General features: G+C 39.8%; 1 protein-coding gene across 1 annotated transcript in view; it reads left to right on the top strand.

Moving 5' to 3' along the window:
• FRMPD2 (FERM and PDZ domain containing 2) overlaps positions 1 to 18,905 on the top strand; it is a 109,087-nt gene that overhangs the window by 62,706 nt on the left and 27,476 nt on the right. The window contains 2 exon segments of the mRNA XM_053663863.1: positions 4,678 to 4,806; positions 15,421 to 15,657. Coding sequence (XP_053519838.1) covers positions 4,678 to 4,806; positions 15,421 to 15,657 — 366 coding nt within the window.

The following is an 18,905-nucleotide window of genomic DNA, read 5'->3' as shown; positions in this document are numbered from 1 at the left end:
TGGCAGTCTATGACACAGACAACACAATTCAGAAGATCATTCAATTGAGAAAGTATTCATTGTAGAGTGATGCTAGTAACTGTTCTTGGTTATTAGCAATAGCTAAAATGTCTGAAGAGAAAATAATGGGCTTTGTAGGCCTCTTTCTAAGAAAAAGAATACAAAGTTCAAAATACTACAATATACAAGTGAATGTTCATTTAGAATGGGAAAATAAAATATCATAATTTTTGAACTTAAAAAAGCTGAGCAGATATTGCAGAACTACAAAAGCCAAAAAATAATATATTAACTCCCTGAAGAACTCTATAATTCTTCTTTTCCTTTTAAGTTTTCATTGGCATACACTCTGATTACATTTTTAAAAGATTTTATTTATTTATTTTTAGAGAGAAGGGAAGGAAGAGAGAAAGAGAGGGAGGGAAACATCAATGTGTGGTTGTCACTCATGCACCACCTACTGGGGACCTGGCCTGCAACCCATGCATGTGCCCGTGACTGGGAACCAAATGAGTGGCCCCTTGCTTTGCAGTCTGGTGCTCAGTTCACTGAGCCACACCAGCCAGGGCAGAGTACATTTTAACATGATGACACTTTTGTAATATCATTTTTTTCTAGAGAAAATAGAAATATAATTTAGTCTTCCTTCTAGTATGGCTGATCAAAGATTATTTTTGTTTTTGATGCATAATACATGCAGCTTTGCAGAGACATAAGTACTCTCTGTAGTGCTGCCAAAAGTTTCTATGCTAGAATGCTAGAAATCTAGTAACTTCCATTTCATGGGATTGCCATCAAAAAAGAAAAGTATTGTGTAGTGTATTGATAATGAAGCATATAAAATTAATAAGGTATACCCCTGAGAGGATAGAATTTCTACTTGATTGAGTGCTTTTGAGAACTAAATTACAGTTTATTATTCTGACAATTGGAAAAATTTCCGGTGTACTGGTCTCTGGCACTGTACATTTCAAGCCTGGTTCCCTTCCAATGCTGCCCTGACTGCTTCTGGTGCTGGGGTATTGTGGAGCACAGTTAATGTCATATGGCTACTGGGCTGATATTGTTATTCTGAGACTTTGAGTGTGCTGGCCTAATGGAAGGACTATTCTGGGACAGCTTGCAATAAATTATTGCAGAACAGACTGCAAACCACATAAATAAATCCCACTAAATCCACACAGTACATTCTCATCTTAACTTCTTAGTGGGATCTGCTTCCATACCACATACCACCTGTAGCAAGGAGAAGTGAGAATGAGCTGGAGTGGAAAGAAGAGTCAATAGTCTTAGTGAAATTCTGGTGAAAGCATATTTTCCCCATGTTTTACAAGAAAGCATGGAGACTTTGCCAGGGTTTCTCCTGGGAAGTGACCTACCCAAGTGAAGGGCTCTGGAGCTTTAGCTTCATTAGCTTCATGGCAAATGCCCCTCTGCCTGGGAGAATGTTATTGTTCTGCAAAGATGTATCAGAGCAATCAAACTAGAGTATGAATAAGCAGTGACAATAAAACTACTAGGGATGAAATGTTTGCAATGGTAAAGCAATGCTTTGAAACAAATAAGATGCTACAGAGGTACTAGCATGTCTGTACTCCAACCACAGGGGTGTAAATAAATTCTTCATGTTTATGCTGAAAACCCTAAGGTTTAGGTTATACATAATTTTATTCATAAAGCAGCTAGCTCTTGAGAAAATTTGCCTGCAAATATGAATTTCTCATTAAATAACATTATCAAGATGGAAAAAATCCAAACCATATACTCAAGACTGTTTTCAGCTTTATGCCAAGAAATAGGATCAGAATTCCATTCTTTCTGTTGTTTGATACCTTAGACTGACCATTGATGTCCAAAAGGAGAGTTTTGTTGAGAGTTTATGAGCTCAAAGATTGAGGTGTGTGTGTGCATATGTATGTGAGAATTATTTTCTCTTTGCAGATTTGTTATAGAACAGCAATTACATTTGTACAGATGACTTATCTAATTTTTTCTTCTTTATATATTTTATTAATTATGCTATTACAGTTGCCCCATTTTTCTCCCCTTTATTCCCCTCTGCCCTCTACCTGCCCTCACCATCATTCCCCAGCCTTAGTTCATGTCCATAGTTCACACACATAAGTTCTTTGTCTTCTCCATTTCCCATATTATTCTTAACCTCCCCCTGTCTATTTTGTAGCTATCATTTATGCTTCATCTTCTCTACACCTTTTCCCCCACTCTCCCCTTTCCCTCCCTGCTGATAACTCTCCATGTGATCTCTATTTCTGGAAATCTGTTCCTGTTCTAGTTGTTTGCTTAGTTTGCTTTTGTTTTTTTAGGTTCAGTCATTGATAGTTGTTTGTTGTCATTTTACTGTTCATATTTTTTATCTTCTTTTTCTTAGATAAGTCCCTTTAGCATTTCATATAATAAGGGCTTGATGATGCTGAACTGCTTTAACTAGACCTTATCTGGGAAGCACTTTATCTGCCCTCCCATTGTAATGATAGCTTTGCTGGAGAGAGTAATCTTGGATGTAGGTCCTTGCCTTTCATAACTTGGAATACTTCTTTCCAGCCCCTTCTTGCCTGAAAAGTTTCTTTTGAGAAATCAGCTGATAGTCTTATCAGAACTCCTTTATAGGTAACTGTCTCCTTTTCTCTTGCTGCTTTTAAGATTCTTTCCTTATCTTTAATCTTGGGTAATGTAATTATGAGGTGCCTTGGTATGTACTTCCTTGGGTACAACTTTTCTGGGGACTCTCTTGGCTTCCTGGACTTCCTGAAAGTCTATTTCCTTTGCTGGATTAGGGAATTTCTCCTTCATTATGTTTTCAAATAAGTTTTCAATTTCTTGCTCTTCTTTTTCTTCATCTGGCACCCCTGTGATTCAGATGTTGGAACGTTTAAAATTGTCCCAGAAGTTCTTAAGCCTCTCCTCATTTTTTTAATTCTTGTTTCTTCATTCTGTTGTTGGATGTTTATTTCTTTTTTTCTGGTCTAAACTGTTGATTTGAGTCCCAGTTTCCTTCCTTTCATCATTGATCCCTGTACATTTTCCTTTATTTCACTTTTCACAGCCTTCACTTTTTTCTCTATTTTGTGACCATATTTAACTATTTGTGTGAGCATCCTCACTACCAGTGTTTGGAACTTTGCATCTGATAGGTTGACTATCTCTTCATCACTTAGTTGTATTTTTTCTGGAACTTTGATCTGTTCTTTCATTTGGGCCATATTTCTTTGTCTGAACACACCTGACTTACCTAAAAATTTTTAACACCTGAGTGAACTTTTATAAAATTGTCACGACTCAATGAAAGCATATCAATAATGTACTGTCAAGGTAGATAAATCTCAGGCAAATATTCAACTTCAGTAAAGTGTGACTAAAATGATTCACTATTAGAGTTTAGGCATTATTATAATATGAATATAAGGAAAAATTATTAAGGCTAGTAGGACAGCATCTATCAATGTTTGAGAAAATATATTATTTAAAAATTGTAGATATAGTATATTCGGTTGGATTCAAAATCCATTTATTAGTACAATAAGGCTTAACATTATACTTATTAATAAAAGAAAAGATTATTTAGAGAATGCTCAAATTATCTAAAATTAGGTTAATGATAAAAAATTTCTGGGAGAAAATATGATGAATAGTTCTCTGACTTTTGTTACTATCTGGCTTGTGTGAATGAGGTTCCTTAGAAAAGGTAACCATTGTGAATTAAAAAAGAGCCAACATTAAAGAGGATCAGGAGTTTCAGAGACCCCTTTCAAGCAAAAACTTTACATTTACTAAGTTATCTTCATTGGAGCAACTCAAGATTCTTAATGAAATATCTAGAATAGCAAGTATTTAGATTTTATTTGGGTGTTACATATAAATTTATACTTCATGTAATCTCTATTACTTTGTACTTTATTAGTATTCTTAGAATTATATATTACTAAAGTTATGAACTTTTCCCACAAAGCTCCATATAAATAAACCCATATAGATAATCCTCTCCAGTTTATCTCAAGGATCTGTACAAATATTATCACTTTGTATGTGGACCATGAGGGTATAAACACGGGGGAAGTGTTTTGTGGTGGTGTAACCTCAATTCCTGTTGCATTTTCAGAACTGGTGGTCTATTACCTAATCTGTAGAATAAGGATCATATTATGACTTCCCTCATTCTGGAGCTTTCAGGGAGAAATAAATTAATACCCAGAAAACAGAACAGAACTTGGCTCATAATTGTAAGAAATATGAAAATATATGCAGTGTTTTTATCTTTTCTATAACCCCACTAGGTGAGATTTTTGTCTGCAACTTCTGAGAATTTTTACAATGCAAACTATCTTTATATTTAATGGCCTTCAAAATGTGCACTGAGGATTATGTTCACTCTTTGCTCAAGGTCAAGTGTACATGTACCTGACTCAATTTATATTATTTTCACTTAGCATACCTTGGTGGATAGAAGTCACCTGACAAACAAATGTCCAATTTATGAATGGAGGAAAAATACAAAGAGGATTTTTTCTTAATCAGAGAAAAATTATTGAGCCATGGGCAGACAACATGTGCCATACATTTCTGATGCCTAGAACCTTAACATTGAACTGAGGCCCAGAATTTGATTACTCTCTGGACAGTTGTGCTTTATAGTTTAATGTCTGTGTTTGCTTCCTTCAGCAAAAGATGTTCACTGTCACAAGTAGCATCACTGGAAAAAAGCACACATTTGTCACTGATTTGGCCAAGACCTGTAAATATTTACTGAGCCTGTGCTCTGCTCAGTATGGCTGTAATGCTCAAATGAACGCTCCCTGAGTTGCAACTGGTGAGTAGACACTATGCTTTCAGTCTTCAGAAATTTAGCCTTGAGTGATGGGTTTATCACATTGCCTGTTGATCTCTAATCATCATTTCTTGTTGCAAAAAGCAGGATTTCCTTCTTTTTAAAAAATTTTTATTTTATTGATTATGCCATTACGGTTATTCTATTCCCCCCTTCATTCCCCTTCACTCTGCACCCCCCATCCCTACCATTCCATGTGTCTCAAGTTCTTTGGATTCTATATTTCCCATACTATTCTTGCCCTCCCCATATCTATTTTCTACCTACCATCTATGCTACTTATTTTCTGTACCTTCTCCCCCATTCTCCTCCTCCCACTCCCCTGTTGCTAACCCTTCATGAGATCTTCATTTCTATGGTTCTGTTCCTGATCTAGTTGTCCTTTTAGTTTGCTTTTGTTTTAGATGTGGTTGTTAATAACTGTGAGTTTGCTGTCCTTTCACGGTTTATCTTTTTTATCTTCTTTTTCTTCGATAAGTCCCTTTAACATTTCATGTAATAAGGGCTTGGTGATGATGAACTCCTTGAATTTGATCTTATCTGAGAAGCACTTTATCTGTCCTTCCATTCTAAATGAAAGCTTTGCTGGATAGAACAATCTTGGTTGTAGGTCTTTGGATTTCATGACTTGGAATACCTCTTTCCAGCCCCTTGTTGCCTGGAAGGCCTCTTTTGAGAAATCTGCTGACAGTCTGATGGGAACTCCTTTGTAGGTGACTGTCCCCTTATCTCTTGCTGCTTCTAGGATTCTCTCCTTCATTTTAATCTTGGCTAATGTAATTATGATGTGCCTTGGTGTGTTCCTTCTTGGGTCCAACTTCTTTGGGACTCTCTGAGCTTCCTGGATTTCCTGGAAGTCTATTTCCTTTGCCAGATTGGGGAAATTCTCTTTTATTATTTTTTCAAATAAGCTTTCCACTGGTGGCTGTTCCTTTCCCCCTTCTGGTACCCCTATAATTTGGATGTTGGAGCGTTTAAAGATGTCCTGGAGGTTCCTAAATCTCTCCTCATTTTTTTGAATTCTTGTTTCTTCATATTTTCCTGTTTGGCCATTTTTTCCTTCCTTCTGGTTCAGTCCCTTGATTTGAGTCCCAGTTTCCTTGTCTTCACTATTGGTTTCCTGTGCAATTCCCTTCATTTCAATTAGTTGAGCCTTCATATGTTTCTCTAATTTGTGACTAAAATCAGCCAGTTCTGTGAGCATACTGATCACCAATGTTTTGAACTGTGCATCTGAAAGTTTTGCTATTTCTTCGTTGCTTAGAGTTATGGTCTCTGGGGCTTTGAGATCTTCCTGAGCCATTTTTGGTCTGTTCTGGCCGGTTAAGTATGAGGAGCGGAGCCTTAGGGGTGGGGAGGGGCCTCCAGGGTGGGGTCGCTGGGTTGTGATGCTGTATGTGGGGGCGGGGTCAGAGCCAGGAAATGGCGGCCCTCTGCTACCTCCCATCACTGGGACCAGCTAGGTCCCATCTCACTGCCCACTCCCTCACCGGTCTATCTGTGCAGGAATGCTCCACCAGTCAACCCGCCACCCTTTGCCCTCGCCAAATCTGCTGGTTGCTCACTGGGTCACTCACTGGGCCCGCCCTTTGTAACCCCATGCCTGGGATCCACACTCCTGAGTCTGTCTGACCAAATTTTCCTGTGCAACCCTGCTCCGCCAGCTGCTGGTTTTGCCCCTCTTACCGGTCAGGCTGAAGCATTCGTTGTTACCAGACTTCCGAAAAGTTCAATTTTTTTGTGTTCTGGCTGTGTTTTCTGTTGCTAATATTTTATTATCTCTAAACTTGGTTGTGTGAGAAAGCACAGTGTCTCCACCTATGCCTCCATCTTGGCAAAGTCCCGATCTCCTTCTTTTTAATGGCCGAATAATATTCCATTGTATATGTAACCACATTTTCTTTTTCCATTCATCTGTTGATGGACACTTAGTTTGTTTCTATATCTTGGCTATTGTGAATAATGATGCAGTGAATATGGGAGTGTAGAGATCTCTTTAATAGTTTCTTTTTGCTTCCTTCAAGTTCATACCCAGAAGTAAAAGTGCTGAATCATATGGTAGTTCTATTTTTAATTTTTTGAGGAACATTCATACTCTTTTCCATAGTGACTGTACCAAATTACTTGCCCACCCCCAGCCCCCCAAGTGCAAGGGCTCCCCTCTGTCCATATCCTCACCAGTTCTTATGTTTTGCCTTTTTTTATGATAGCCATTCTAACAGGTATGAGGTGATACCTCATTGTGGTTTTGATTTGCATTCCCCTGATGATTAGTGATGTTGAGCGTATTTTCATGTACCTCTTGGATACTTGCATGTTTTCTTTAGAAAAATTAAACAATTTTTTTTGTCTTTTAAAATATTTTTTCATATTAGAAACTCTCCACATATACCATTTCAATGCATCCAGGTGAGAATGAGCCATCTTCATCTGATGGCCCCACAGACTCCTCACACTCAGTGTATCTGAAGTTGACCTCATCCTCCCACACATAATCCATCTACCTTGGGAGGGTCTGGACCCTTTCTCCTCACTTCGCCTGTCACCAAGTCCTGGGAGTCATGTGCCCCCAAAGACATCTTGCTGTTAACCTTCAAAGTGGCAAAAGGACCAATCCAACTATGTTCTTCCACACAAAAATTTGTCCCCCTCACCTCCCCTCCTCCCTGTGCAAATGGGAGCAACCTTTCCCTGTGTCCAGTGCCAGGTGTGGTCTTGACCCACTGGATCTGCCCCCCAGGCCATGGTTCCATGCAGAGCCTCACCTTGGACAGTGCCTAGCAGCAGATTAGAACTGTTGCAGAGAGCATGTTGCAGAGGGAAGTTCCAGCCAGGTCTTCTCTGAGGTAAGGGGCAGTAGCACCCATGCTTTGGGAGGCTGCCAGCATGCTTAATTTCAAGAAATGGATTTCTATTTTGTTTGCATTTCTATAACTGGAATAGGGGGCATTTCTCAGCCTGCAAAAGTGGATTAAGCTCGGGCCTGCAACTCAAACAACCACCATTTGATTCCCAGTCAAGGCACATGCCTGGGTTGCAGGCCAGTTCTCAGCAGGGTACACACAAGAGGCAACCATACATTGATATTTCTCTCCCTATCTCCTTTCCTTCCCCTCTAAAGGTAAATAAATAAAATCTTAAAAAAAAAACCGAAGACATAGGGTAGGTGAATGGATAAGAAAACATGACCCAAACATATGCTGCCTACAAGAGACCCACCTCAGAGCAAAAGCCTTACACAGAATGAAAGTGAAGGGCTGAAAACAAATATTCCAAGCAAATGGGCAGGAAAAAAAGATGGGATGCAATACTTATATCAGACAAAATAGACTTCCAAACAAGGCCATAAAAGGACCCCAGAAATATACTTCATAATATTCAAGGGAAAAATCCATCAAGAAGACATAAACATTATAAATATGTATGCATACAACATAGAAGCAGAAAATACATAAGGAAAGTCTTGGAGGACTTCAAGAAACACATAGACAGAAACACAATTATAGTAGGGGATTTTAACACACCACTATCAACAATGGATAGATATTCCAAATGAAATATCAAAAAAGATATTGCAGCATTTAACAATGTCCTAGAACAAATGGACTTAACTGATATACATAGAGCCTTTCATCCGAAAGAAGCAACATACACATTCTTTTCAAATGCACGTGAAACATTTTCAAAGATAGACCACATGATAGGACACAAAACAAGCCTAAAAAATTTTAGAAAATTGAAATCATATGAAGCATCTTCTCTGACCATAAGGGCCTGAAACTAGAAATCAACCTCAAGGAAAAAACTCAAAAACATTAAAAATAATGGAGATTGAATAGCATGCCATTAAACAATAAATGAGTTAAGAATGAGATAAAGGAAGAAATCAAAAAGTTTCTGGAAACAAATGAAAATGAACTCACAACAGTCCAAAAGCAATGGGACACAGTGAAGGCAGTCCTGAGAAAAAAGTTCATAGCAACAGGCCTACCTAAAAAATATACAAAAATTTCAAATAAACAACCTAAACCTACATCTAGAATAACTGGAAGGACAACAACAAAGACAGTCCAGAGCAAGTAGAAGAAAGGAAATATCCAAGATCAGAGCAGAATTAAATGACAGAAACTAAAAGCACAATTATAAGGATTAATGAATCCAGGAGCTGGTTCTTGAAAAGATAAACAAAATGGACAAGCCTTTAAGCAGATTCATCAAGAGAAAAGGAGAGAGGACCCAAATAAACACAATCAATAGTTAAAGAGGAGCGATTACAACTGATACCACAAAAAAATAAAGGATTGTAAGAAATTACTACCAAGAATTATATGCCAAGAAACTTGAAAACCTAGGTGAAATGGACAAATTTCTAGAAAAATATAATCTTCTAAAATTGAATGAAGAAGAAGCAGAAAGCCTGAACAGACTAATAACAATTCATGAAATTGAAGTAGTAATCAAAAACCTCCCTACACACAAAAGTCCTGGACAGGATGGTTTCACAGGAGAATTTTACAAAACATTTAAGGAAGACCCAACCACCATCCTTCACAGATTATTTCAAAAAATTTAAGAAGATAGAAGACTCTAAATCCTTTTTATAAAACCAGCATCTTTCTAATCCCAAACCAGATAACAACACAATAAGGAAAGAAAACTACAGGCCAATATCACTGATGAACATAGACACTAAAATCCTCAACAAATATTGGCAAACCACATCCAGCAATACATTAAAAAGATCGCACATCAAAATCAAGTGAGATTCATCCCAAGGATGCAAGGATGGTACAATATTCATAAGTCAATAAATGTAATGTATCACATAAAAGGAAAGACAATAGTTACATGATTATATCAATAGTTGTGGAAAAAGCATTTGATAAGGGGTAGCAACCATTGAGGTAAAAACACACAACAAAGTGAGAATAGAAGGAGCATTCCTCAATATCATAAAGGCCATATATGAGAAACCTACAGCCAACATCACACTCAATGGGCAAAAACTAGAAGCTTTTCCACTATGATCAGGAACAAGACAAGGATGTCTACTTTCACCACTTCTACTCAATATAGTATTGGAAGTCCTAGCTACAGCAATCAGACAAGAAGAAGAAATCAAAGGCATGTAAAATGGAAAGAAAGAAGTAAACTTGTCACTATTTGCAGATGACATTGTAGTGTACATAGAAATCCTCACAGACTGCACCAAAAAACTACTTGACCTACTAAGTAAATTTGGAAAACAGCGGGATACAAAATCAATATTCAGACATCAAAGGCATTTCTGTATTCCAGCAATGAAATATCAGAAACAAAAATCAGGGCAAAAAATTCCATTTGATACAGCAACAAGAAAAATAAAGTACCTAGGAATAAACCTAACTAAGGAGGTGAAAGACCTGTACTCAGAAAACTACACAACACTGAAGAAAGAAATTAAGGAAGACACAAACAAATGGAAGCAAGCACCTTGTTCATGGATTGAAAGAATTAACACCATCGAAATGTCCATACTACCCAAAGCAATTTACAGATTCAATGCAATCCCTATTGAGATACCAATAACACATTTCAAAGGCATTAAACAAACATTTCAAAAATTTATATGGAACCACAAATGATTCTGAATAGCTGCAGCAATTTTGAGAAAGAAGAACAGAGTAAGTGGGATTACCATACCTGACATCAAAGTATATTTCAAGTCCACAGTAATCAGAACAGTCTGATGCTGGCATCAGAACAGATACATAGACCAATGGAACAGAATAGAGAGCCCAGAAATAAATCCAAGTTTCTATGGTCAATTAATATTTGACAAAGTGTGCAGAAACATAAAATGGAGTAAAAATAGCCTCTTCAACAAATGGTGTTGGAAAATATGGACAGCTACATGAGAAAAAAAAAAAGAAACTTAGCCACTAATGTACTCCATGCACAAAAATAAACTCAACATGGCTAAAAGACTTAAATATAAGTTTGAAACCATAAGAGTCCTAGAGGAGAAGTTAGGCAGGAAAATCTCAGATATTCTCTGCAGCAATATTTTCAATGATATGTTCCCTAGAGCAAGGGACATAAAGGAAGGAATAAACAAATGGGACTTCACCAAAATGAAGAGTTTATGCATGGCAAAAGAAAACATTAGCAAAATGAAAAGGGAACCAACTCTATGAGCAAATATATTTGCCAATAATATCTTGGACAAGGGTTTGATATCCAAAATATATAAAAACTCACAAAACTCCACTCCAGGAACACAATTAACACAATTAAAAAATGGGCAAAAGACGTGAACAGACACTTCTCCAAGGAGGACATACAGAGTCCCCAGAGACAAAGGATGTTCAGCATCATTAGCCATCAAAGAGATGCAAATTGAAACCACAATGAGATATCACTTTACAGCAGCCAGAGTGGCCATCATGAACAAATCAACAAACAATAAGCACTGGTGGAGTTGGGGAGAAAAGGGAACCCAAGTGCACTTTTGGTTGGAATGCAAACTGTTTCATCTTCTGTGTAAAACAGTATGGAATTTTCTCAAGAAACTAAAAAATGAAATTGTATTTTGAACCAACACTTCCATGGCTGGGTGTACACCCTAAGAATCCTGAAACACTAATTCAAAAGAACCTATGCACCTCAATGTTCATTAGCATCACAATTTACAATAGCCAGTGCTAGAGACAGTCTAGGTGCCCATCAGTAAATGAGTGGTTCAAAAACCTGTGGTATATTTACACAATGGCATACTACATAGCAGAAAGAAAGAAGGAGCTCCTGCCCTTTGTGACAACATGGATGGAGCGTGAGAGGATTATGCTAAGTGAAGTAAGCTGCCACGCAGTGAAAGATAAATACCATATGATCTCGCCTATAAGTGGAACCTAATTAACAAAACAAACAAGCAAGCAAAATATAACCAGATACATTGAAATTAACAACAAACTGACAGTAACCAGAAGGGAAGGGAGAGGGAAATAATATGGGAAGGAAAAGGGTCATAAACAAACATGTCTAAAGGACTCATGGACATGGCCAAAGAGGGGTATGACTGAGGGTGGAAGGTGGGGGTGGATAGAGTGGCAGAAAGTGGTGATGGGAAAATGAAGAACTGTATTCAAACATCAATAAATTTGTTTAAAGGCAAAAAGAAAAAAGAAAAAAAAGAAAGTGGCTGCTTCAGGATTCTATGTAGTTGGAGCTTAGTTGTGGCAGTCAGGTGAGAGGAAGACTGTGAACTGTTCTTAAAGCTGAATTTGCATAGCAAGCATGTTATCTTACTTGTTTAAGACTTGACATGTTAGAGATCAACAGATTTGGTGAAAATTTTAAAAAGATACCTTTATCCATCCTTAGATACACATGAGAGAAAGAGTAGCAATTGCCATATCAAACAATAATGTTTATATGTTTATTTGGGCAGATTTGGGGAGTGGTGGAGGTAATAAGGAAAGGTTAAAATCCTCTTTTCTTCCATTTACCTGGGACCACTGCTGCTTTTTGGTTGCATGACCCTAGAATTTAAGAGCAGGCTGCCTGCAAATTCAGTCTCATGGACTTCTTCTTCAAAGTCCAGGGTCATTATACAATTTCCCTTTATGATCAGAAAAAATTCACATTGCACCAGCCAGTATTTCCTAGTTCTTTAATGTAGTCACCCTATTTGCTTCACCCTTTGAAAACCACACACACTCTCACTCTTTTACATGAACACACCATCACCAGATGGCTTTACCAGATCTTGCAGGTACCTATGGTCCAGATCCATGGAGGATGGGAGGTGTCAAAGCTGGAACTTCAGCCATGTGCCTTTCATCCCACCAGGGGAGCTGACTGAGGTGCCTGCGCCAGCACTTCCACAACAGCAGCCCCAGCTCACTGTCTCACTGTGTCTGTTGGGTTTGCCAACATTGTCATAATGTTTTAGCTTTTCCCTCTGTACTTTACACAGGGGTAGGACTAAAAGGACTAATACCCCACACACACATTTTTTGGTCAAGAAATATGATGCAGGTGAGTTGGGCTTAACAGTATTGTTCAAGGATGGACTGCTTTAGTAGAGGGTGTCAACGCATAGATGACAAGCATCTCTTACTCTTGGCCTCTAGTTGGTCCTCAAGCTGTAACTAAGTGACTTGGCTGTTGACAACCTATAAGGAGGAAAAAGACAAGGCTGACTCTGGTGTATGGAGATACGTGTGTTTCAGCCCCAAGATCCAAACCACAGTCATATTACAATTTGACAATGAGTTTTTTACAATGCATGTGGATTAAATGTCCTTTCACTGTGGGTCCCCAGTCACTGGTTGGTCGAGTTGCCTCATCACAACTGATGTTTTTATGCAGCTTCTATCACTGCTGGAGAAAGATTTTTCCATGGTGATGCTGACTGGGTCATCGTAGGCAGAGGCTGGACCTCCACAATTTCTACCTGGTTAGGTTACTGCTGGGGCAGGCATTCTAGACTGGAACTCAGGGACAAGATTGACGTGAGCCCTGACCAGCAGTGCCCGCAGAGTTATGAATGATCAAGACAAATTCACACGGACTACTGAGTCCGGTGGAGAATAGGGGCAGGACACTCTCTATGAAGAGCACCGTGTAATGTTGCCTAGACAGGTTTTTATTGTTTTTGTGTGTGTGTGTTTGTGTGTGCAGGAATTCAAGTACAATTTATTAGTCCTTGTTAGGCAGTAAACAGTAGATAGTATACAAAGAACTATTAGGGCTTCCTCTAAATCAGGGTCTATCAACTAAAAGGCTATAAAACTGGGAAAATAAAAAATGTTTAACTAAAAGTATTCTTAGCAAAGCAGGTTTCACAGGATCGTTAGGAATTCTTTCTCTTGCCAGATTACCCAGACCACACTTTAGCTGGCAAAAGGCTGCACTGTCTTTCCTGTCATAGGTTTTTAGGCTTAAGTGGATTAGAACCAGGAAGTGCTTCTCCCAGAGGACCTGGGGACTCGGGCTATGTCAGAATAGCCATGGGGTGAGGGTTCATCACTCCCTCTTTGTTGCAGCCCTCTGAATCCTTCCATGATGGCCTCCCAAGTGATCGTGTCTGGCTTAAGTTTCCTCTTCTCTGAGGGGTCGTATCTGTCTCTGACTACTGACCATGCTTTGGGGGCAGGGGGATGAAGCAGAAGCAGTGCCTGCTGCCAGAGACAAGCTTTGTCTCTTAAGTGGCTCACATTCCAGAGGTCGCTCACTCAGCCTTAGATGGTTACAATTCCTGAAACCAGGCAGAGCAGTTCCCAACACAAGATGTAACATTTTCATGATGAGTAGCCATCACTGTCTATAGTAGATTGAGTTTTAATTACCTGCAGAAGTTCTCCCTAGCCAGTGTTTCCTTTAGGCATGGCACAAGCTGCAAAGCTTGATTTTTTATTTCGGTCATGAGTCCTGCCTTCATTTCTCATGGAGGGTATGGAAGAAAATACACAGTTGTTTACAAAATTGGCAGAAGGACAGTGGAATCTGTGGATGAAAAGGGCAGTAATAGGCATTATAGAACAGTAGCCCTACCATTATCTGCTGAATACCTTTAGGTTTGAATAATTTCAAATCTTATTCAGTAAAGTATGTTAATTTAAAAGGTGAGTTTGGGCACTTCTCTGGCTGCTGATGAGTCTGTATCAAAAATAGTAAATTTACTTGTGTATTTCTATATCCAGATCCAAAGAAAATCTAACTAGTATGTCTTCTTCCCACATACATTTGTTCAGCAGGTAATATTATCATATTGATAGTCAATATATTTACTGAGGCTCTCTATCAGGTACTATGCTGTCATTTCCCCTTCTCTCTCTCTTCATATGTAAAATCTCTCTATATAACTTCTAAGACTCACCAACCCTATAATATAGCTGATATTATCTCTATTTTAGGTATAAGAAAATTGAGGTTCAGAATTCAGTACCTCTTCGAGGTTTTACCTTTTGATTACAACCTTGTGTCCTTTTCTCTGTTCTGTGCCAGATGAAGGGGCATTTATGGGATAAATAGGAAACAGTGGCTCAGCCTTCACTCACAGGGAGTTCACTATCTGGTTCAAGTTCCCCAAAAGAAACTGAGATGTTGGTTTTAGAATCACACGATGATTACAGGTATGCTCAGCAGGGTCTCCAAAAGTGGCTGGCTTTAAGAGCACTACCACATACTACTTGTGGGGCCTCACAAAAGCTGCTTAATCTTTTTGACCCTTCTTTCTGATAATTGAACTGGGATAACACCTCCCTGTTGCACATATTGAAAAGATGGAAAGGTATACATATGTGTGTATGTGTGTTAGCATGTGTGTGGTGCTCATCACATTGCAAGAGCTTGATAAGGGGGAGCTGGCATTATTAATTCTCCATTGCCCCTCTGTTTTCATAGCTATGTCACAAAACTCTATTTAGCTTTAGAAACCACACCCAGTATCTTCCCTTCCTTATTCTAAATGTACCACCCTTCATGAGGTGTTAAACTCACATAATTCCCAGAAGCTATAAAAGGTCTTTCTGTCATTGGTGAAAATGCTGCACCCCACATAGAGATGCCACTGAGATGCCAACTTTTCCAAGCTGTTGACTTCTTCTTGGTTTGTTTGTATGGGTGTTGGTGGAAACACCCTAAACGAGGAGAAGAATAGCACAGCCAGTTCTGTGGTCTTTTCCACAGACACTCTGAGCAGTGGGCATCAGGGAAGATTTTCTTCACACATGCAAGACCAGGAGAGAAATACTGAAGAACTAGAAGTGGCTGGAGCTCAGAGCTTACTGTTTGGATAGAGGCCTCAGCTATGTGCTCTCCCATTAGAGGTCATTGTGCCTGTGGGTTACTCTCTAGAATTTGAAGGAAAGAGAACAAGTTGTAGAGCTCAACATCTCTGGCTTCAAAGTCCCTCTTTGCTCTCTATTTACAATATTGGGTGGATAGAGGTTATTTAATCCTTCTGGCCCCCAGCTTTCTCATTGGCAAAATGAAAAATGCCTGCACTGCATGGTTTTTGAAAAGGATATAAACAGAAAAAGGCAAAGCTTCTAATATAATACCTGGGACATAGACTCAGTGTTTTAGCCTCCAGTCTCCTTTGTCTGATGCAGACACTGGCCCTCAGTGTCCATGGCATTATGCATGAGATGAGACATTCACATGGACTATCACCAAGTCCTGTGGAGGAAAGGGATGGCACCACTACTCTCTCAAGGGGAGAGAGTGCCCCAACCCTTGACATGCTTTTATTGGCTTTCAATTTGCACAGGAATATAGGTAAAGCTCATTAATCATTGTCAGGCAGTAAGGATCAAACCATAGTAGCATACAAAGAACTATAAGGGATTATTCTGAGTCAGGATCTGTTAGCTAAATGGCTACAAAACTTTGGGAAACAAACTCATTTCCTGCTTGGACTCTTATCATTTAATCGAGAGCATTCTTAGCAAGGCAGGTTTCACAGGATTTTATATATTCTTTCTTAGGCCTGATCACCTGGGGAACCCGCCCTTTCCAGCACAGGGCGGCACCCACCTCTGTCATTGTTTCAGGCTTAAATCAGGCAGGGGAAGTAAGGCAGCCAAGAGATTAGGAAACTCCTGGAAGACAGAATGAGGACTCAGGCTATGGCAAAGGCAAGGGGTGAGGGTCCATAACTCCCTTTTGCTATAGCACCCCAAGTCCTTCCCTGGGGGCTCCCTGAGATTGTGCCTGTCTTAGATCACCCCTCCCTTGAGGAAACTTACCCATCATTGGCTAACCAATCAAGCACTGGGGGCCAGGCAGGGTGAAGTAAAAGGAGCAGAGGCGGCACTCCTGCCAGGGAGATAAGCTTTGTCTCCATAATGGCCTATGGTCCAAAGGTCCCTCACTCAGTCTTAGCCATGGTGGGGTGTTACAGCTTCTGAAATCAGGCACTGCAGTTCCCAATACCAGAGAGCCCACACATAAACATCTGATATCACAAGTGTTGTAAGGGGGATAGTATGTTAGAGTAAGGAAAATAGGGAGTTGTCTCTAGACATAGGCCTTCTCCTAGGCAGAATCAACTAGAAGGCAGAGGGGAATATAGTCCATAAATGTCAGTTTTGCAAGGCCCATAGAAAAAGGGAAAAATGTCTAGAGGGGAGAAAGAAAACCATTCTACCTCATTTCCAAGGAGACAGAGCTGGATGGTGGTGGTTCTGGGGCTGAAATACATGGCTCTCTATACACCAAAGTCAGCCTTGTCGTTCCTCCTTATGGGTTGTCAAGAGCCAAGCCACTTAGTTGCAGCTTGATGTTAGGGGCTAAGGGAAATAGTCTTAAGAAAACTAAGTTGTTTGTTCAACCTTAGCTGCTTGCTCAAGCTTGGGTGGGGGGACCGCACCCACCCCCGGGCAAATGTTCCAGGAAGTTAAGAAGTTAAGAAAAGAACAATGAAGTGACAAGAATTGGTCAAGCAGATAGCTTCTTGGAACATTGATCAAGCAGATAGCTTCTTGGAACATCCGGGGGGAAAATTTTTAGCCCTAACATGAGCCCCTAGGCCAATGGCTAAACCTAAGCACAAGCTGTTCATGAGTCCTGCCAGTCAATCATCAGCAAGATCACGAGCCCTAGCATAAACCCCTGAGCCAATAGCTAACTGTCACCTTTTGCTTCTGGAAATTGCTTGCTTGCTTGCTTCTATAAGAACCCTAGCCTGTAAGCATTAGGGCGACTCTCATTTGCAGCCATTTTGGCACCTGTGTCTCTGGAGGCACCCCGAGAGTTCGCCCCTGCGCAGGTAAAACTTTGAAACTGGCCAATAAAGTTCCATCTTAAACTCCTGAAGGCTTCCGACATTTGCTCGCATTGGGGTATGTTACACTTGAGAGCCAAGTAGAGCCAAGAATATGAGATGCCTGGTTGTTGATGCATTGTCCTTGGCAGGAACCAATGTTATTACCAGTAACAATTGTAATTAATGACTAATGTTGGGAACTGCGGTGCCTGATTTCAGAAGCTGTAACACCCCCACCATGGCTAAGACTGAGTGAGGGACCTTTGGACCATAGGCCATTATGGAGACAAAGCTTATCTCCCTGGCAGGAGTGCCGCCTCTGCTCCTTTTACTTCACCCTGCCTGGCCCCCAGTGCTTGATTGGTTAGCCAATGATGGGTAAGTTTCCTCAAGGGAGGGGTGATCTAAGACAGGCACAATCTCGGGGAGCCCCCAGGGAAGGACTTGGGGTGCTATAGCAAAAGGGAGTTATGGACCCTCACCCCTTGCCTTTGCCATAGCCTGAGTCCTCATTCTGTCTTCCAGGAGTTTCCTAATCTCTTGGCTGCCTTACTTCCCCTGCCTGATTTAAGCCTGAAACAATGACAGAGGTGGGTGCCGCCCCTGTGCTGGAAAGGGCGGGTTCCCCAGGTGATCAGGCCTAAGAAAGAATATATAAAATCCTGTGAAACCTGCCTTGCTAAGAATGCTCTCGATTAAATGATAAGAGTCCAAGCAGGAAATGAGTTTGTTTCCCAAAGTTTTGTAGCCCTTTGTGATGTTGGCTGTAGTTTTCTCATATAGGGCCTCTATCATGTTGAGGAATGCTCCTTCTATTCCCACTTTGCTGAGTGTTTTTATCATCAGTGGGTGCTATACCTTATCAAGTGCTTCCTGTGCATCTATTGATGAGATCATGTGATTTTTGTCCTTCCCTTTGTAATACATAAGTGTGTAATATATCACACTTACCGATTTGTGAATATTGTACCAACCTTTTATCCCTGGGATGAATCCCACTTGATCATGGTGTGTGATGTTTTTAATGTATAGCTGGATGTGGTTTGCCAATATTTTGTTGAGGATTTTAGCGCCTATATTCATCATCATTATTGACCAGTAGTTTTCTTTCTTTGTTGTATCTTCCTCTGGTGTTGGAATTGGGGTGATTCTGGGTTCATAAAAAGAGTTTAGTGTCTTCCCTGTGTTCAATTTTTTTGGAATAGTCTGTGAAGGATACAGGTTAGCTCTTCCTTGAATTTCTTGTAAAATTCTGCTGTGAAACCACCTGTTCCACAGCTTGTGTGCTTGCAGTTTGTTCATTACTGC

Source organism: Artibeus jamaicensis, unplaced genomic scaffold (genome assembly GCF_021234435.1).
Source record: "Artibeus jamaicensis isolate MK-2021 breed Jamaican fruit bat unplaced genomic scaffold, CSHL_Jam_final contig_332, whole genome shotgun sequence".
NCBI lineage: Eukaryota > Metazoa > Chordata > Mammalia > Chiroptera > Phyllostomidae > Artibeus > Artibeus jamaicensis.
The sequence above is the reverse complement of the archived record's forward strand: the minus strand, read 5'-3'. Positions and strand labels throughout refer to the sequence as shown.